The sequence below is a fragment of the Biomphalaria glabrata genome, chromosome 9 (genome assembly GCF_947242115.1).
Source record: "Biomphalaria glabrata chromosome 9, xgBioGlab47.1, whole genome shotgun sequence".
NCBI lineage: Eukaryota > Metazoa > Mollusca > Gastropoda > Planorbidae > Biomphalaria > Biomphalaria glabrata.
Genome location: NC_074719.1, coordinates 41,809,049 through 41,831,405, shown reverse-complemented (window position 1 = coordinate 41,831,405; position 22,357 = coordinate 41,809,049). Strand labels below are relative to the sequence as shown.

Genomic DNA, 22,357 nt, shown 5'->3' with positions numbered 1-22,357 from the left:
TTGGAATTTTTTTTCCCTTTCACGTAATCCATCGGGGAGTCATGAATATGAAAGTTTCAGAACATGAAATAGAAAACTTAGAGAAAAAAAAAGATTTAGTTTGTTAAAGTTGCTTTAGTATAATTGGAAATACTCTAACCCAGCGGTTCTCAACCTTTTATGCTCGGCGACCCCTTTTTACATTCTCCCACTCTGCCGAGGACCCCCCCCCCCCGCCGCACACACACACACCTATAGAAGAATAGACAAAAACAGTTTATTTTTTCGATGCTCTTTGGCGGCCCCTGGAAAATCATCAATCGACCCCCCCAAGGAGTTCGCGGTCCACAGGTTGAGAACCCCTACTCTAACGCAAAGGACGACAATCAGTATAATTAAATGTGTGTTTATTTCACCAAAGGGATGCAACCAGTGTCCGCGGTTAGCTTTTCCGTGCACTGCGGCAACAGATTCTGTTATACTCGTGGTAGCTGGACGTCCTGTTGACCAGCTGGGCACAGCGACAAATGTTCTGGTCACTGTCCTCACAGTTCAGCCGGTTCTTGTTCCGGAACGACCGCACACACCTATATAAGAGAACACAATTCAGAACAATTGAAAAACAAAAACAAAGCAAGATTATGCACGATAAAGTTTCGGATAAATAAAATAAATAAATTATAGCTTTTATATAGCGTTAGTTTCATGATAATAGCTTGCTCAGAGCGCTATGGTCCAATCTCATTTGTGGACCTATGGGTGGAAGTATCTGAGAGAAGGTCTCTCAGTAAACACAACTCTGCTCGAGTCGAGTATCGAACCTCGAGTCCCCTTCATATGTAGCCAAGCTATGCCACATTCAACCACGCTTCCCACATCCCAGATCCAAAGATATGGATTGCAGGTAAAAGTAAACAAAATTGCAATGCTTCATTTTTATCACAACTTACTTTCCAAAAAGTTACACAATAATTTAGTTAATTTATAGTGTTTATGGTTAAATGTGCTGCATTATTATGTTCGGATTATACTGTAATAACTGAAGGGAGGCAACTCAACATTCCTAGTCTAGTCACTAATAGTGCGCACCTTCTGCACTATCTTCCATTGTTATCGAATCCTACCTCCTCTCGTTGAGTCGCTTATAATCCCAATTCTGACACCAATGTAATAACTGAAGGGAGGCAATTCAACGAGGTATAGATGTTTATTTACATTGAGACATGACAAACACATAGGACATCTGCCTTGAGCACAGCATCTTCATGTCGGCTCTCAGGGCCGGTCCTAGCAATTGGGGGGCCCTATTCGAAAACTGATTGCGCGGGGCCTAGTTTGTGTGGGAATAAGGATAATAAGCGAAAATTAAAATTTTGTATAAGAAAAAAATTCGACTTTGAATTGTATTCATTCTTTACTAAGTTAAAAATTGCGATCTTTACTTTACGAACCTTGTAACTAATGAGATATTTCAATGCCAGTGACTATAAAAGTAAATAAAGTATCAGAACTTCCGATTGCATTAGAATCTTCCCGATTATTACATTTTATTACATGAAAGCTGACAATGATTTTTTTTCTTTTAACGCGTGTAGGATTGGCGTTTTCTGCAATGAATGACACCCACAAATGACAATTTTGTCTATTTTTCTGGAGATTTTTAAGAGTTTCTAGAAGATTTTAATAAATTCAGGAGATTTCCATGAGTTTTTCGTAAGTTATTTTGCAATTTAACAATTACACCTTGAATTAGCGCGGGGCCTATGAAAGCGCGGGGGCCCACTGCGACCGCATAGGTTGCAGTGGCCTAAGACCGGCCCTGTCGGCTCTAGACTTGGGCGGAAATCGTTCTCTCTCTCTCTAATGTCAACATCCTTCTCTAGTCTAGTCACTAACAGTGCGCACCTTCTGCACTATCTTGGATGGCGGTGTGCATGGCTAAGTTATAACAGTACTTTAACTTGCAATTACACATAAGACAAGCACGTTAACATAAAACACTGTGGGCCAGTCAAGTTATTGACTGAAATAGTTCATGGTGCTATGGCACCATTAGGAATTAGTTAAGGGAGACTACAAAGAATTTTGTTTCCAGTAAACGAGACTCGACCCTAGCAGTACCAGAGAATGAAAATTAATTAACTCCTATAATAAATATAATAGTAATGATAAAAAAATAACAATAATAATGATATTAAAAATAATGATAATGATAATAAAAATAATGATAATGATAATAAAAATAATAATAATGATAATGAAAAAAAAATAACAATAGTACGATAGTAAAATAATAATAATTATAATAATATATGATAATAAAATAATTATTATTATAATACAATAATAGCAATATGTTTTTAAGAATAATAATGATAATATGATAATATAATAATAATAATAATAATAATAATGATAATCATAAAAATGATAATGAAAATAATAATGATAATAAAAAAGATAATAAAAATAATAATAATGATAGTAATAATAATATAAAATAATGATAATGATAACAAACAATAATAATAATAATTAGTATTTCTAACAGTGTTAAGAAAAAAATGATAAATAAACTAATAAAAAAAAATAATGATAATAAAAATGATAATAATAATTTTTAAAAATAATTATAATGATAATAAAAATAATAATAATTTTTACAAAAATGATAATGATAATAAAAATAATAATAACGATAATGAAAATGATGATAATAATAATAAAACAAAATGGTAATTATAATAAAAAAAAGAATAATGATAATAAAAACAATGCATTTCTAATGGGAAGTACCAGAAAAAAAAAAAGAAGGGTCGGACGGAGAACGCAACTGGAAGAAGAATAGTCATTGACAAAGATTCCATTCAAAACAGAAGACAGATAGGGATGGATGAAAACGGTCGACAGATCAACGGTTCAGTAGAACTAAATCACTAAGGAATAGATGAAGGTGAACGAGAGGCTTCATTTTTTTTTGTTTTGTTTGTGTATTTGTTTTATCTAACGGCAGTCAACATGGCGGACACATCCACAAGCCTTATGCTATTCTTAGTACCTGCTAAACAAGGGAAGCAACCGGTTCCCGTGGTGGTCGTCGTCGTAGCAATGCACGAACAGGGGCGAAGACATCATGAAGAAGCAGGCTTCAAAGGCGGCGGGCAAATTCTGTCGGTGGTTCTTCTTCTTGGTGATGTCGTAGAGGGCCTTGCATTGCTGAGATCCGTCGGGCCTGAGGAGGGACACGTCCAATTGTACACATACACTCAAGGAGGAGTTGTTTTATTTTTTTTTTATTTATTACTCCCCATCTATCGCCTCCTTTAACTTTGACTCTGTTAGACTCTACTAGTACCGCCTTTGGAGGCGCGGTGGCTGAGCGGTAAAGCTCTTGGCTTCCGAACCGGGGACCGGGGCCCGAATCCTGGTGAAGACTGGGATTTTTAATTTCGGGATATTCTGGCGCCTCTGAGTCTAATGCTCTAATGGGTACCAGACACTAGTTAGTTGTGCTGGCAAAATGACACCCTTGTTAACCGTAGGCCACAGAAACAGATGACCTTTACATCATCTGCCCTATAGACCACAAAGTCTGAAAGGGGAACTTAAAAAAAAAATAAAAAAATTGCACATACATGCAGACAATACCGACACTCAATGAATCGAGATATCAGTATGTGAAAAAAAAAATTAATAATTTAAAAACAGTTTACAAGGGAGGCTATTAAGAGAACTATGTATATTTTTGATTGATTTGATTTGATTTTTGATTTTTTGATTTGAGGCACATCGGCACAATTTAGGCCATGTCGTGCCTGCAGTCCCTTAAGGACTACTCTCTCTCTAAACAATAAGGGCCAGATTCTATACAGTCATATAATTAAAATCAAGGTCTATTCACAGTTAAAATAGTAAAGGTAGTAAAAATTTAAATATTTGGTAAAAATCTAATGTAAATAGTACATGTACATAAATTCAGAAATCAGATCTTCGTAGATAGCCCCACTTCCCGAATAAAGCCCAGTACCTTTCCAGGGTCGACATTATTAAATAGTGTTTTTAGATTAGTGGCTCTAAAATATTTCGCCCTGACATCCTGGTATCTGGGGCAATCAACGAGGATATGTTCCACGGTGAGGCGAGAGTCACAGTACTCGCAAAGTGGGGGCTCCTCTCTCTTCAGTACAAAAGAGTGCGTGATGTAGGTGTGGCCAATCCTAAGTCTGGACATGGTTGTGCTGTTAATATTTTTTTTAACCAAGAGTTGTCCCAATACAATAATCTTCACGAGTCTGTTTTACGCACTGCAGATCGAGCGAACTACAAATTTAGGACGAATGTCTAACCAAGATAGATAGACAGATAGATAGATATTAGAACTACACTTTGCACAGATAGTTTTTTACTTTGTCACATGAAAATACAAAATATAGTCTATTGGTTTCATTATGTAATACAATTAATCTTCAAATTTGTGCTTCAAAAGCATTTTTACATATATTCGTTCCTTATATCTGCGAATTTAGACGTCCTGACGTACATTCTTTCATTAGACAAGACCGAAATGTTACACATCTCTCTATTCCTAGGTCTTAAACTCTAATTCAACTCTAAGATTATAGAACTTCGCAAAGGTAGTTTTATATTTTTACACATAAAATAGATAGATAGATAGATAGATAGAAATATATATATATATAGAGAGATAGATAGATAGATAGATAGATAGATAAATAGATAGATAGATAGATAGATAGATAGATAGATAGATAGATAGATAGATAGATAGATACTTGATAAGAAATAGAGAAGTGTTTACTGATTTTGGTCCACTTTAGACTCAATGACAGACAACAGCAGTGCGTGTTCCGGTGGCATCCTCGCTTGCGCAGCGTACGCCTTCAGGGAAAAGCCAGGTACAAATGTGACGAAGTGATCCCCTGTCAACCAACTCTTCACTAAAAAACATTCGAAAACCAAATGAAAATAATGTACTGAACTACAAGTTAAAACAGTGAAACATTATAAGACAATATTATTATTATTTTGTAATAATTCATTCCTATTCTAAGCAGATCTTGATTTAGACTTTGGAAGGCCCTAAACTAGTTCAGAAATGTGGGCCCTTTATAATTCCACATGTTATATAAGATCTTTCTGTGCTAGATATGATTTTCGTATACCGTTGGTGTTATAATTATATACATTCAAGAAGCACATAGATGATGAAATAATAAATTTTAAACTTACAATTATTATAATTGACATCAAACTCACATTGATAATTTGTCCTTAAGGAAGCTATAGTTTAGGGCCACTATATTTACTTATTCGCAAATCCTGCACTGATTCTAAAAATCTATTTTCCTCGTGTTAATAGAATAAAATTAATTAAAGATCTATTAATGTGTAAGATGTCTTGTTTCATTCATAATCAGGCTCTGCTCATTGGTAAGACTAAGTCTAAGACTGCTTTATGAAAATTCGTTGTGATTACAAGGTCAAGGACTCTTTTCTCAAAAATCGAAACAACAACAAATATATTCTTATATTTAAATAGAACAGACACAAGCATTAAGAGTTTATGAAGTGACCACACACAGACATTTTGATCCTTTTCTCGTTTCCTAGTCAACGGGTAGCGGCTGATGCTGTCGGACAGAGTAGAGGACGAACGAGTTTTTGTTCCGTTCGGTTATTGGTCTTCATTGACAGAGGTCGCCCGCTAAGGGACGACTTAAGGTACTTATGATTGTGTAAGAGTAGTCTGCAATGGCAACCTCTTGGATTTAGCTGAGACTTCTATGTTCAAAAAGTACGTTTTAGATATGGTAGTGTTCAATTTATTATGCCATTTTTTTATATTAATGCTCTACGTCACTCTACGACCTACATAAACATTTTATTCTTAATTTTGAATGCACATGTTTTGTCTATGTTATTATGATCACAATGTGGACATTGCAATAGCTAAGATTTGAATCTATTTATAACTTAAAATACATGTCGAGAAAATATTGAATTACTTTCAGGGAATGGAGCCCTTTAAACTGAATGGAGGCGATCAGATATCAATGATACTGTCAATAGATCTTCCTTCTCTGGCACTGCCAGGGGTCAAGATTTTTTTAGAAGGAAACAAATTCACTGTAGTATCCTTTTGTGTTCACTAAGACTTTTTATGGTAGGCCTGCTGCAGTACCGCCTTGTGATAGGTAACGAGAATCTTCTCAGGGATGTTTAAGAGCATTGAAGTTGAGTTCAGTTGTCGCTATCCCCTCGGCTTATTTCATTAGTATTTATTTTCTCTAAGCCATTTTCTATGCTTCTAAAATTGATTCTTGTGTAGTTTTTTTTTTTTTTTTTTTTTTTTTTGGGGGGGGGGGGGGGGGTTGTGGACATCGGTGGAACCGTTGGGGAGCGGAGATATGGCATACTGAAGATGGTTTACGTGCCACCTTAAGATGCTCAGCAAACTTTACTTAGATCGAGTTTCAAAAATCTCAATAAATCTTAATCTTAAAATAATAATCATCATAGTCTACGACAGGGTTCGGACTTTAACTCCTTCTGTTTTGCCACGATTATCAACATCTCACCAGCATTTTCTTTCACGGACACTGCCAGACCAGGAACTTGCGACTGCTGGACACCCGAACATCGATCATAGGCCCGGAAGTCAATTCTAAATCCACAAGATTTGACCTGATGAGACATAAAAACAAGAAAATGTGATTCAAATAAAACAAATTGAGCTAGTGATCAAACAAGAAAATGTGATTCAAATAAAACAAATTGAGCTAGTGATCAAACCAGAAAATGTGATTCAAATAAAACAAATTGAGCTAGTGATCAAACCAGAAAATGTGATTCGAATAAAACAAATTTAGCTAGTGATCAAACCAGAAAATGTGATTCCGCCCAAGTCTAGAGTCCTTTGTGTTTGTCATATCTACGTGTAAATAAACGTTTATGTCTCGTTGAGTTGCCTCACTTAAGTTATTGCAATATTAACTGTATTAGATGAGTTATTTGATTAGCTGGCAAAATAATCTATCAAATAGGCCTACTTTGCATTATCCACTGGCTATGTCCGATTATTTTTATGACTTCCGCTATCAAGTCATATCTTAAGTTCTAAAAGCCCTTCATAATAGTAGAACAGATCACCGACACACTTCCCAGTGTCATTCCAAGTCCTCCAAACAGTTCACTGGTATCACGCGGGACAGCACTTTAGCCTCAGACTGTTCAGACTCCCATAACTTCAGCCGGATCTACAACAGTTTTTCTTCCTAGGTATCAATTCTTCTACTACTTGTGTTGAATGGTGCTCTGGTGCGCACCATCAGTCTGGCGTGGGAGCAGAGTTACGACAATATGTTGTTTACTTTGGCAATAATCACCCTTTTTCCCCTTCCAATAGAACTGTCCGCAATTTAACGCTAAACCACACATGTTTAAGCCCGTGAATTCCAGTATTTCTTACGTTGAATTGGAACGGCCTAACGCACTATAGTTTGGCCCGTGAATTATAGTATCACCTATCTCGCGCCCCTCCATATAAAAAATAACACTACACATAATTATGATTATAATCATAATTATGTGTTATAAATATAAAAAGAGATATATTAAGTCCACTTAATCGTAATAGGGAGCCGGTGGCTGAGTGGTTAAGCGCTTGACTTCCAAACCTGGAGTTTTGGATTCAAATCTCGGAGAATTTGAATTTCGGGATTTTTTTTTTTAGTGCGCCCCTGAAACCATCCAACTAGTTTGGGAAAGTAAAGGCTGGTCGTTTTGCTGGCCACATGACACCCTTCTCGTTAAGCGTCGGCCGAAAAACAGATGAACGTTGGGCGTCACTTGTTGACTTTTTTAACAATTCACCAACACAAAAAAGACAAAACCATGGTTTTATTTATACATTTTAAATAATTTAATCTTAATGAACACCGTAAAACTATTTTGCATCTTCTCCCCCTTCCAACGCGAATTCGCACCATTCCACATTTACACTACGATGCGCACGTAATAATGAACTTAACATCATCTGCCCTATAGGTCGCAAAGTCTTAAAGTGGAACTTGACTTAGATTTTTTTAAGCTTAATTTTATTAAATAATGAAATCAATAGACTATATTTTGTTTTTTTCATATGTCAAAGTAAAAAACTATATGTGCAAAGTGTAGTTCTTAAAATTTGATCTAGATCTAAATCCTTTCGATCTTTTCTCATGTCAACATGGTAAACATAGCCTAGATTCATAGAATAACATACTTTCATTGAGTTGTTCAACTTTTTTTTTTGAGGGTCTTAAGTTTGTTTTAGGGCTACAATAAATCCAGTACGGTCTAAGTTAGTACCCAAGGAACATTTTTGTCAAGTTTTATTAAGATTGGTCACACGGTTTTGATTAACCGTAATGCCCATCTAATTCGTCACCAACCGGGATTAATATATTCAGTGTATGTTGTGTGTTACAATAGTTTTTCATGTTATATTTTCTCTTCAGTAAATTTGAATACTTAGATTTCTCCCACAGTTTTGTTTTGTTTTTATAATAACTACAAGTATAGTTTACAATCAATGCTTCTCTAGTCTACACCATACTTTTCTTCATACTCGACACACCGTTCCTCCAGTCCTAGCTACTACAGGCTACTTATCAACAAACACACCGACAACTGTCCAGTCAATCAAAGGGACAGGTTCACTATATAATTTCTTCAGCGCGCACAGGGGCACTTCTCTTGACCGTGTCGGTCACCCATATCGTAGAATAACTGTCACCACCGTAATTAGTTTTTTAATAAACTAAACTAAATGGGGATAGCGTTGTGTAGAGAATAAGATGGTTCGCTAAAAATTTAAAACTCATATAGATTATAAAGACTCCGAAGTCAATCTTCCATCAAGAAGGCTCGAGTGCGAATTTTGACTCGAGTAACATTTAAAAAAAAAAAAGTAAAACAGAAAATTTGTCCTAGATACCCCCCCCCCCTTTTTTTTTCCCTGTTTTAAGATATTTTTTTTTTAGAAAGAGCAACGAAACATCTAGACCTAGACAGTAATAAAAATGTGCAGCCTAAAAGTTTACCAGTTTAGAAAATATTTTTACATACTATTGTCATATCTTATCTTATCTTACATAATACAGATGTTACTTCAAAAAAAGATGATTACGTCCTACGCGTCATGCATCTAGTGATGCTTGTTAACTAATGACTTAAACTCTGCCAAGTCTCTGGTTTTCCTGGCTAGCTCAGGCAACCCATTGCATGCTCTAATAGCACTAGGGAAGAAGGAGTATTTGTACTAATTTATCCTAGAATATGGAACGACATTGATAATATCTGCTTATCTTATTCTTGCTAAACCAGTTGCATAGACTTATTAAAAACAAGGTTACAAAAGACAGTTTGTGTGGAAACACAAACTCAAAATCGGCCCCCGAAGTAAAATGTTTTACATAATTCGGATAATCCTTCAGAGTTGAAGATAGTTTACTTCCTAGTCCAAACCTCCCGCAGGACGACGGGGGATGGGAGCAGGCAGGGTTTGAACCTTCGATCGTCGATATATCCAAACGACAGTCCAGCGCGCAAACCGCACGACCAGTGGTCCACCCAGGTAGGCTTCAATATTTTCAGAAAGAACATCCGAATGAAATTATATCAAAGACAAATGAGAGATAAGAATGGAGAAAGAAGGTTAACAGATCTTGTGTAGTGCCCCAACCGTCCCACAGATCAAAGGATACGTGAAAGTGAATGTAAAGTTAGATGTGAACCTGGCCTAACTAGTTTGTGGTCTTTAGGGCAGATGATGTAAAGTTCATCTGTTTTTTGTGGCCTACGGTTAACGAGGGTGTCATGTAGCCAGCACAACGACCCACCGCCTTTGCTTTTCCCCAACTAATGTCAGGTACCCATTAGAGCTGGGTAGACTCAGAAGTTGAAAATCCCAGTCTTCACCAGGATTCGAACCCGGGACCCTCGGCTCGAACTAAATAAGTTAATTGATTTGAACAGGCTCAATCTCATATTCGAATCCTAAAAAAAAAAAAAAAAAAAAAAAAAAGTTCCGCTATATAGAAAAAATGTTCACGAAAATGATGTTTATAAGATTACTATTCGTCTTCAATTAGGTCTAACATATAATGCATACTAATTAGCTTTTTCTTATAAAAAACTGCTTGCATAATTGATTTTAAAAATTAGAATTTTCGCTTTCAGGAAAAAAAAAAGTAGCCGTTGCATCAGAACTTTGAATGGTCTAAAATATTGTGAAGTCGTTTTTTTCAATATCTCTTCTAGTTTACGAGATCTAAACGGGACAGACGGACAGACGGACAGACGGACAGACGGACAGACATTTCGCACAAAACTAATAGAGTCTTTTCCCCTTTCGGGGGCCGCTAAAAAAACAAGAAAAAAAACCACTAAATTCATGAAAATTAAAAGACTCAAAATCAAACACAATTAAAAACAAAACAACAAAGCAAAGAAATAAACGAATACAAAACAAACAATTAGCCTACGGAGACTGAGAAATACTCTGGGACAGTTCCAGAAATGGAACAGAAACAATATGATAAGACCATTTAACGGTCTGAAGAAGAGACAGACTAAAGAAAAGACTAAGTAAGAATGTGACAGACCAAAACAAAACTAAAAAAAAAACTAAGCTCATGAAAATTAAAAGACTCAAAATCAAACACAATTTAAAAAAAACAAAAAAATAACAGACAGTTCCAAAAATGGAACAAAAACAACCAACAACTCTGGGACAGTTCCAAAAAAGGAACAGAAACAACCAACAACTCTGGAACCAACAACTCTGGGACAGTTCCAAAAATGGAACAGAAACAACCAACAGCTCTGGGACAGTTCCAAAAATGGAACAGAAACAACCAACAACTCTGGGACAGTTCCAAAAAAGGAACAAAGACAACCAACAACTCTGGGACAGTTCCAAAAATGGAACAGAAACAACCAACAACTCTGGAACCAACAACTCTGGGACAGTTCCAAAAATGGAACAGAAACAACCAACAACTCTGGGACAGCTCCAAAAAAGGAACAGAAACAACCAACAACTCTGGAACCAACAACTCTGGGACAGTTCCAAAAAAGGAACAGAAACAATCAACAACTCTGGAACCAACAACTCTGGGACAGTTCCAAAAAAGGAACAGAAACAACCAACAACTCTGGAACCAACAACTCTGGGACAGTTCCAAAAATGGAACAGAAACAACCAACAACTCTGGGACAGCTCCAAAAAAGGAACAGAAACAACCAACAACTCTGGAACCAACAACTCTGGGACAGTTCCAAAAAAGGAACAGAAACAATCAACAACTCTGGAACCAACAACTCTGGGACAGTTCCAAAAAAGGAACAGAAACAATCAACAACTTTGGAACCAACAACTCTGGGACAGTTCCAAAAATAGGTACAAAGACAACCAACAACTCTGGCCCCCCACCCTTGCCTCCCCCCTAGAAATCCTAATTTGTCACAAGAAATTTAACAAATGCCAACGAACCTCCAGGAAATCCCGATTTAAAAAAAACATTATGGGCTCTGTTGCGCTATTGCGTTTCGTTTCTTGGTTTAAAACTAGCATTAGTAAATTGGGCCGGAAGTTCCATTTTCCTTTTTTTATCTTTTCAGTTCTCATTTTTAATTACACTGACTTTATTAGGCTGTGAATTTAAGTGTACCTGTTAGAAAAGAAATTCTGCACACAAATACAGGTAGTTGGGATCAAACACGTTAGATGTTATAGAAAGAAAAGACCTGAAACAAGCGCTTGAAACTACACATTTAATTTACTTTATTTGACGAGTCTTTTACCCAAGATCTGTGTATTTTTTTTTTAGGATTAGCTTAGTCCAAGTAGACGGAATTTATCGATACACAATTTCACACACAAAATAATTGTAGAAATAAACATTGCATTTAGTGAGTTTAAACTTCAACTTTTTTTTTTCAAAAGTTGTTTTTAAAAAGGTGTTACTGTAATCAAGTGTGAATATTCATTTGTTAAGAATCTCACTTTCTATTTTGTGTCTGTTTTAATTTCTTAATGTTTTCTTGAGTTAAGGGGTCGTGTTTTCTCCTGATTTATATACCTGATTTCTCTTATCAGCCTTTGTGAGACATTAATTTACAATCATGCTCAGCTTATAAAATAAATTTAAAAAAATAACGTGAATATATGAACGAACTTGTTTTAGGTGAAGTCCATTAATTATAGTTGCTTTGAAAAACTGATCTCACACATGCCATGGGCATTATCATAATAGTCATAGATCTATAAAAATCTAGTTAGAATCTACAATCTATATAATCATAAATATTGAAGTCAAATTCGAATCAAATACTTACTATTGTAACTATTTGATCAGTCTAGATCTACTACTAGAATATAGATCTAGATTATAAATATAGTAGAAAGTAGAAATAGATTCTAGGATAATCGGAATTTAATATAGACTGTAACTCTAGGCAGTCTAGATCTAAAGTCTTAGACTTAGTCTCATTGGCGTCACTAGAGGGTGTGCGGGGGTGCGGTCCGCACCGGGTGACACCCACTAGGGAGGGGGGGGGTGACATTCGAATGAAAAAAAAATGAATAATGGCAAAAACTAGAAAATGAAAGACAGAATGGAAAAATTAAATATCGGCAAAATCTAGCAGATTAAAAAATAAATAAATCTCAAGATATATACCCAAATATGTCTAAGCATATCTACTGTTCTAATCTAGATCTATATATTTTATTTAAATCCTTATTGTATGTATTGTATTTTATTTGGTAAAAATGTCCAAAATGTCACGCGATAACAAAGGGGACGCAGCGGCAGTGTATTCGTTAAGAACAAACATTGTTTGTATTTGCATCGTAGTTATTTTGTATTTCAGTATTAATTAGGCGTAAGAGACTTTATTACAAAATTTTAAGACACATAAAATTATTAATTATGTGACGTCGTTTTATCACCCAAGTAGAACTTTTCTACGTTAGCAGCAAGATCGATTCAAAAGGTTCTTTTAGAGAAAACATTTTAATGCCTCTTCAACAACGTGATTCTAGAGTCTACCCCGTTTTTTTCGGCAGTACAAACCAATTTCACTCGGTTAACGTACAATTGTAATATTGACGTTTTTTTTTTGCGTCAGCAGAACAGGCCCGCTACAGGACGCCTTTCTAAAGATGAGAATGATCTGAGAACAACAAGCCCATTACAAACTCGCATGAGCTACCGCAGCTTGTCAGGGGGAGGTATGGCGAGAATGAATGTTATTTTGTTATTTTGGTATGATAGTTTTTATATCCCCTTGTTGTGAATGTGGATAGTCTTTTGCACATGTTATGACAGAATGATTTAGTCTTCGTTGGGTGTGCGAGAGAGTGTGTTAGTGAGGTCTTGTTCCCGGTCCAGGAAGGTTGGACAGTCGCTTCCTAGACTGGTGTTTATGTATTATTAACTGACAGTTAATATAATTGTGTGCTTTATTATGTATTAAAGCATAATCATTATTTATTGAAAGCTGGAGTTAGAGTTGAAGTATATTAAGTATTAAGTGTTCTTATTTGTGTAGCAAGTATTAATTATTTGGAATAGAGTAATCAAGCAACCCCCTAGCGAGTCACAGGAACCAAGTCAAGTCAAAGCTGTGATGCGGGGCACTCCTTGGGAAGGGGGCTGACGTTCTCTTATGAGGGCGCGACGCCCTGACCAATAAGTAGAGAGCGAAGCAATTCAAATTATTTTAAATGGGTATGATTTAAAAAGTTGTCTACTCATTGTAGTTATCAATCAAATTTTGAATAAAAATCCATTGAAATGACATTATCAATGTTTAAAATGTTAAAATAGTGTAAAATAAAGACTTCGTATCTTCTACCAATAAGGATCTTTTAAAATGTTTAAAGTTGTTTTGTGTGAGGCGTCTGCAAAAAATATCGATTAAATTTTTTTTTAAAGAAAACATTTCAAAACGTCTCTACTGACGTGATTCTTTTTGATGGGTCAGAATGGTCAAATTTCTCTAGTCAGAATGGTCGAAATTTTAATATCATTATTTTGACGACCTATGTGTGACAAAAACTAAAAAGTTCGCGGCAATATATATATGATTTTAAGACATATGTGAGCTATATGTAGCGTGAACATCCCTCGTATAATAGTATTGGCCAATACTGCCACCTTCGTTAATAGACTTAATTTGAGCACCCTTTTTTAACTACTATAAATATTGCGCTCCGTTATAATTTAACATTGACATGGGCTCTTCTTACTAGGGGAAGAAAAATACGTTGAAGACGACACAAGCAGAAAACTAAAAACAACGCTTGGAGGAACTAACGGCACTTCAACAGACCACATTGCTGGATGGATAGGGAACCTGATGCCTTTCTAATACGATCTTCAGATACAACGTTTTCGGTTATACAAAACAGTCTAAAATTATGTACATAGCACTATTTCTGAAATAAAAAGTTAAGTGGGCGGGGGGCGCCAACTGTAAAAGTTTAAGAAACACTGCCTCGAATGTCTCTCACACTTCAGATATGGCCCGTTCACTTCTACTTAATGTATTTGACCTACAAACTTCTTTCTAATAGAAAACGTTCATGATAGACTTAAGGAAAATGAGTTACTATAGGTCAGAAATGCTGAAAAATGCTTGGTGCCAGGGGCTTCGCCCCGGACCTTGCTAGGTAATCTTGAAACGCTCTCAGAGACTAATAGATGACTAAGGTAGCGGCTAACTTACATTTTCCCCTTTAGATGTTAGTAAAAGTTTGAATAGCACAGCAACATTTTATAGCGTTTCCGTCTAAAAGTCTAACAAAGGAAACTCGAAAAGTCTGTCTTACAGTGAGATAAGTTGAATGCAGTGGCGTAGCTAAGGATTTTGGGAGCCCGGGAGGCTTAACCTCTTTGGGGCCCCCCCTGCATTTTGACATTGGAAATCATGACATAAGATAATGACGTAATATTTAATGATAAAACAAATTTTGGACATTCATTAAGGTGTGGGGTCCCGGGAGGATTTTCAAATTTCGACCATCCCCCCCCCCCATTCTAGCTACGCCACTGAGTGAATTTAGAATGTAGATTCAATGACACAATTTTATTTTTGATCGGATAATTGAATAAGTCTGCAGTTAAGACACGACGGTCAAGCCCAACCCCAATTCAAACTAGAACCAGAACTTTGAAGTTTACCTCTTTCTCTCCGTTATTATTTAACACGTTATAATGGAATCAACGTTGGTATCGTCAGTTAGGAGAGAAAGAGTTTAGTCTTGTGTGTGAGAACTTCAAATAGCATTTAATGTGTGATAATTTTTCATGACTTTTACCTCTAAATAAGCAAAGTTGTTGACAGGGTCGTGTCTCAGCCTCACGATTTCATGCCGCAGGTCTAGAGAAAGTGGCTCGTAGAATTTGTCCCATGGTCCGTCTGGGCGATATCCTAAAGATCCTTTCCCTATATACTGTTTTAATGTTGGAATGGAAAATTAAAATATGTCATAGAGTGTATCATTGGCAAAAAAACAAAACCCATTTGGGCATCTGTTTGAGACAAACATCTATAAAAAAAGCTAACAAGATCCACGAAATAAAGAATCACCCTTTGTGTCATGATTTTGTGATTTTACCATCACATAAGAGATACAAGACACCAATGGCAAAGACAAACAGACACAAACACTCTTTTGTTCCCCTGGCAATCAAATCATTAAATAAGAACAATCTGATATAAACTTTGTCACATGTAAATTATGAGTGAGTCTGGTGTGAATGTACACTTTGGTTTCTTATAGTTATAATGTTTTTTGTTTGGTGTAATGAAAAAATTGTAAGACAAATTTCCATACGGACAATAAAGATTATTATTATTATTATGTCAGAAAATGTAAATCTCTATTAGTGAGTCGTGGCTGGGCAATAAAGCGCTTGGGTTCCAAGCTGAGGGGGTGGGTAACTTGGGTTTAAATCTTGGTGAAGAATTGAATTTGGAATTTCGGGATGTTAAGGACGCCCCTGAGTACAACTGACTTTATGGGTACCTCAGCGTATTGGAGGAAAGCCACATGATGCTCTCGTTAACCGTGGACCACAGAAACAGATGATCTTTACATCATTTGCCAGTTATATCGCAAGGTCTGAAAAGGTGAATTTCCTTACGTTTAAGCAAAGTATAGTCGCCCTTTTAGTGGCCGTAGCGCAAGACATCAAAGTATAGTAGCCCTTTTAGTGGCCGTAGCCCAAGACATCAAAGTATAGTAGCCCTTTTAGTGGCCATAGCCCAAGACATCAAAGTATAGTAGCCCTTTTAGTGGCTATAGCCCAAGACATCAAAGTATTGTAGCCCTTTTAGTGGCTATAGCCCAAGACATCAAGTATAGTAGCCCTTTTAGTGGCCATAGCCCAAGACATCAAAGTATAGTCGCCCTTTTAGTGGCTATAGCCCAAGACATCAAGTATAGTAGCCCTTTTAGTGGCCATAGCCCAAGACATCAAAGTATAGTCGCCCTTTTAGTGGCCATAGCCCAAGACATCAAAGTATTGTAGCCCTTTTAGTGGCTATAGCCCAAGACATCAAGTATAGTAGCCCTTTTAGTGGCCATAGCCCAAGACATCAAAGTATAGTCGCCCTTTTAGTGGCTATAGCCCAAGACATCAAGTATAGTAGCCCTTTTAGTGGCCATAGCCCAAGACATCAAAGTATAGTCGCCCTTTTAGTGGCTATAGCCCAATACATCAAAGTATAGTACCCCCTTTAGTGGCCATAGCCCAAGACATCAAAGTATAGTAGCCCTTTTAGTGGCTATAGCCCAAGACATCAAGTATAGTAGCCCTTTTAGTGGCCATAGCCCAAGACATCAAAGTATAGTCGCCCTTTTAGTGGCTATAGCCCAAGACATCAAGTATAGTAGCCCTTTTAGTGGCCATAGCCCAAGACATCAAAGTATAGTCGCCCTTTTAGTGGCTATAGCCCAAGACATAAAAAAAGCAAAAGTGGAGCTGGATAGGACACACCCTGCGAAAACCAGCCACCAATGTTGCAAGGCAGAAACTTAATTGGAATCCGCAAGGAAAAAGGAAAATGGGCAGACCCAAGCAAACCTGGAAGAGGTCAGTCATCAGTGAAGCTGAGGATACTGGAATGACGTGGGAGCAGATGAAGAAATCTGCTCAGAACCGAGTTTGGTGGAGAGGTGTGGTTGCGGCCCTGCGGTCCCCTGGGAGTGCACAGGATTAATTCATAGGGTGAAAAAAAAATGAATATACTATAACCAAAACCATTCATCAGGTAAGAAAAAAATTGGCTTGAACCCTTTTTGTTGACGTATAGTAATCTGTGTGAAAAAATATTAGTTTCGCCCAAATCATAAGAGAGAGACTCGGGTTCCGACTTTACCGTGTATCTTCCGTTACAAGCGGAGCCAGTTTTCCTATAGGAGATGGCGCTTGTAGATCGCTTTCCAAGGGTGTAGTCTGTGATACTTAGGGCCACGTCAAATCCGTGGATGTAGTACTTGCCTCTGACTAGTTTGTTGAAGGCGTGTATCTGAAATTAGCAATCACCAAAGTGCAAGATTACCCAGAATTCACTGACAAGTTTTTAGGTATGTACTTCTATGTATTGGGAGGCGAGGTGGCTGAGCGGTAAAGCGATCGGCTTCTGAACCGGGGGTCCCGGGTTCGAATTCTGGTGAAGACTGGGATTTTTTAATTTCGGGATCTTTGGGTGCCGCTGAGTCCACCCAGCTCTAACGGGTACCTGATATTAGTTGGGGTAAAAAGCGGTTGGTCGTTGTGCTGGCCACATGACACCCTCGTTAACCGTAGGCCAAAGAATCAGATGTGTCATTGTATCAGTTTTAGAACCCCTGTAATATTTGGTGACTAGTAGTCACTGAACTATTCCGTGCTAACACCACGAGATTTTGTCTACTGGTCGGGGACTGACCACGAGGTTTTATGTCTCTTGTAGATGGAGGAGCGTTATTATCTCCTTAAGTATATTGTATGAGCACTGAGTAATTATTATGTAGTATGCTGTTCTTCTCATTGGATTATAGTTTGTGATGGCTTATGATGCCTATATCTTTTATGAATTATTGTGTGAATAAAATGTATGTCTGCTACCAGTGTGTTTATCAGTAATTCTAAATGTTGTCGTTGGAGACCTTAGTATACTAGTGTTGTTACGCACTTGCAAATCTAGTGCGTCTAATAAAGTATCTAGTTAAGAAGAGCATTATAGCCGTACCAGAAGAGGTACCCACAACATACACGACATTCGCGTCATCACGCCTACAATAACAACCAGGATGTGACAAGATGACCTTTACATTATCTGCTCTATCGATCACAAGGTCTGAAATGGGTACTTTACTATCTAAGGGAAAGAGCTCAGCACTTAAAACTATATATCTCAATAATGTAGAATTTTCCATTATTCGATATCAAACAAAATAATTAGTTACCGATAATCTATTGATAATTGATTTTTAAAAATGTGATTCATGTTTTGTTAGTTACAAAAAATAATAGTTTAAAGTGTGAACTTGATATGAGAATGGGTGTGGGAGAAATAGCGTGTACAATAATCTAAGGGGAAAAAATACATATTTATCTATAGCTCTGAATACTGATGGATTAATCTCCCGTGTTGGTATTAAACAAAATACTTAATTAATAAGTCAGTCGACCAGTGAGTTATCTATTTTATTGATTCATGTTTTGCTAGGTACAATAAATAATTGTGTTAAGGCTCAACTTAACCCTTTCGACGCTTGTGGTAATTTAGCCTCTATACAGTAGAATTGTAATTCCGTATTGTATGCACTCTTGTAAAAAAGCTCAGCACTTTAAGGGTTAATCCGAGAATGGGTATGGGAGAAATAACGTGTATAAACTTTTTACCAGACAGAGTGAGTTGATATGAGCTTTGTAAAAGAAAATTATACGGAAAGCTGTCTGACCTGGAAACTGCTCTGCAATTCATCTCAGGTATAAAACTACAAGTCTGAACCCAACATAAAACTGAGAACGAAGACTCGAGAAGAAGATAGACGTGTTCTTGCTTATCCTATGGCGTATGAGAACATGGCTGGAGATTGCAGTTGATGCTACAAGTTTACATACAGATGTTTAATGTGGAGGCTGGGTTAAGACAATACAATTAATTCATCATCAACCATTCGTCTAAACATTGATTGTACAACAATCAATGACAATCTCTGTGTTAGGACTGGTCTAATTGATTTCATTCAATCTGATCATATAGGTGTGTTTCAGAAGTTGCTTCGCTTTATTAAGAAACTTTAGAAGGCAAGAAAAGAAAATATGTAGAAAATGTAATTTTTTTTTTACATTGATTATAGTTAATCGAAAATATCAATATTTTATAGAAAATTAAAATGATTAGATTTCAAGATAAGTTTATATGTCAGTTTTACAATACCTAAAACTATAGGCCTACATAAAAATTCACAGTCATTTGGACTATAAATGAAATACAATTATATTACTTAAATTGTTCACATATTGAAATCAAATCGTTGATAATTATAGTTATAGCGTTTGAATACAGGAATCTTGTTTGGGCTAGCTGGCTCAAATGTCTACATAATAATAAGGTGTTTGATCCTAATCACTTAGAATTGACATTTAGAAAAATAATGGATTTTAGGGTAGAGAATTATCTAGTTTGACTTTCATATACCTGTACAATGCTCATGTAGTTTTCCAGAAATAGGGTGTTAGGGGTCAGGGATATCTGATTTTGTAGTGATTGTTCTGGGGTAGAGGATACTTGTAGGCCTATAATTTTAGTGGGTTCAATGGTTTGGATGGTTAGGTAGTATGTCTTTGATATTAAATAATATTTCTATTACTATTATTATATTTTTAGGTTAATCACTTTTCAATTGTTTATGATTTAATACTTGTGAATTATGAGAACTTACAAATAAAAACATTAAAAAAAAAAAGCCCACAAAAGAGGCGAGATGGCCCATAAAAGAGGCACATAGAGCCCAAAAAAGAGGCAAAGAAAAGAGGCCTAAGGCCCAAGGATTCCTATGATGATAAAGCTAAAATTGAGTAGCGCAAATTCTGAGGTTTCCTTTAAAAAAAAAAATATGACATGAGGGAAAATATATGTTTAGTGTAGACCACACACCTTGCGAACGGCGGTATGGACGGTATAGATCGACCCCCCAATGGTCCAACAGTTACACTGGGCAGAACACGCAACTCGTGAGGGAGAGGGGTTTGAAAGTATGCCAAAAGCAGCCGAAAGGGCGTCGACGTCAACGGAAACGCTTTAGAAAACCAGCCTAGGTGCCAACCTGCCTTAACTGAACTAGAAGAGAGCACCTGGTTGCAGGCGGCTACAGAACGAAACTGCTGGAGGTCACTACACGCCTCATTAATCTTTGGACTCGAAGACAAGCCTTATTTTTATTGTTATCATTTTAAAAATGTAAGAATTATATAATGTTTATGCATGTATGTCACATTGATTCACAACAATGCAGGACTGTGGCCACCAAAGACCCCACCCCAAAAAAAGAAGGGTGTAGGGGCTCCAAATTTGTAAAAAAAAAATATTTTTTTAACATTTTAACAAAATTTACAATAAGATAAATGAGTTAAAATTTACAATGATCTATCTCTTCACGGTATGACATGCCTTTATATCAGTTACCCCTCAATTGATAGAACAATACGGTGTATTATTACTATGGACAGCTTCCATAATTGCTTAATCTCCAAGCTTTGATTTTCATAATTTCTTAGTTTTTCCAATGTCAGTTTTCATTATATTGTGGGATAGTGGTAAGACCATGTCAATGATGGTTGTAAATTCTTCTCTTTTGTTGATAAACAGTAAATAAGTCAAAATAAGTCTATCGCTGTATAATAGTTAATCGGTTGACAGCTATGGTGAGTTGTTTTTTTTGTTGTTTTTTTTTTAGTAAGGAGACGCTTCTTTCTTGAAAGCAGATTAAGTGTCTTTTAAGCCTGGTGGTTCGCAGCTTGGTTATGGCCACCCATGTATGCAGATTCTGATAAAGCTGTAAATCCCTGTCATTATGTCATTACTTAATTGACTCGCCCACTCTTTCCGCCCTTGCGGCATTTATCAACAGCATCGAGCTCTAGGATACGCCTTTTCATAATTTTCAGTCCTACGAAGCCTTCTGTTTTAGGGTAAGGATGACCAGCTTTGAGCCACGCCCAACGTCTACAGAACATTCATACACATTCTTACCTGGACACGGCAAGTACTGTCGACCTTTGACTGGTAGTAGGTGATGAAGTGTGCTACTGGGTACCTACACGGGAAGTACATGTGGGCCGCATCGCCAGTCAAGGTGTGGTAGTATGGGTCACTAAGTATGGACAGGTGATAATAGCCTTAAAGAGATAAATATAGAATTAATTAGTTTCAATTAAAAATACAATACCAATCATCATGAGTTATTTTGTTCTTAGATAAGACAGTCTAGACTAGTAATGAGTTATTTTGTTCTTAGATAAGACAGTCTAGACTAGTAATGAGTTATTTTGTTCTTAGATAAGACAGTCTAGACTAGTAATGAGTTATTTTGTTCTTAGATAAGACAGTCTAGACTAGTAATGAGTTATTTTGTTCTTAGATAAGACAGTCTAGACTAGTAATGAGTTATTTTGTTCTTAGATAAGACAGTCTAGACTAGTAATGAGTTATTTTGTTCTTAGATAAGACAGTCTAGACTAGTAATGAGTTATTTTGTTCTTAGATAAGACAGTCTAGACTAGTAATGAGTTATTTTGTTCTTAGATAAGACAGTCTAGACTAGTAATGAGTTATTTTGTTCTTAGATATGACAGTCTAGACTAGTAATGAGTTATTTTATTCTTAGATAAGACAGTCATGTCACCTAGACTAGTAATGAGTTATTTTGTTCTTAGATAAGACAGTCTAGACTAGTAATGAGTTATTTTGTTCTTAGATATGACAGTCTAGACTAGTAATGAGTTATTTTGTTCTTAGATAAGACAGTCTAGACTAGTAATGAGTTATTTTGTTCTTAGATATGACAGTCTAGACTAGTAATGAGTTATTTTGTTCTTAGATAAGAGAGTCATGTCACCTAGACTAGTAATGAGTTATTTTGTTCTTAGATAAGACAGTCTAGACTAGTAATGAGTTATTTTGTTCTTAGATAAGACAGTCTAGACTAGTAATGAGTTATTTTGTTCTTAGATAAGACAGTCTAGACTAGTAATGAGTTATTTTGTTCTTAGATAAGACAGTCTAGACTAGTAATGAGTTATTTTGT

At 36.4% G+C, this 22,357-nt stretch overlaps 1 protein-coding gene across 1 annotated transcript in view; it reads right to left on the bottom strand.

The window, feature by feature from the left end:
- Positions 1-369: 369 nt before the first annotated feature.
- The window catches only part of LOC106062521 (uncharacterized), a 36,494-nt gene continuing 14,506 nt past the window's right edge, over positions 370-22,357 (bottom strand). Inside the window, exons 3-9 of the mRNA XM_056042329.1 lie at positions 21,304-21,449; positions 17,437-17,586; positions 15,371-15,505; positions 6,579-6,684; positions 4,799-4,937; positions 3,038-3,211; positions 370-566 (exon numbers count right to left, since the gene is read on the bottom strand). Of these exons, the coding sequence (XP_055898304.1) occupies positions 422-566; positions 3,038-3,211; positions 4,799-4,937; positions 6,579-6,684; positions 15,371-15,505; positions 17,437-17,586; positions 21,304-21,449 (995 nt within the window). The 3' untranslated portion in view covers positions 370-421. The remainder of the gene's footprint in view (positions 567-3,037; positions 3,212-4,798; positions 4,938-6,578; positions 6,685-15,370; positions 15,506-17,436; positions 17,587-21,303; positions 21,450-22,357) is intronic.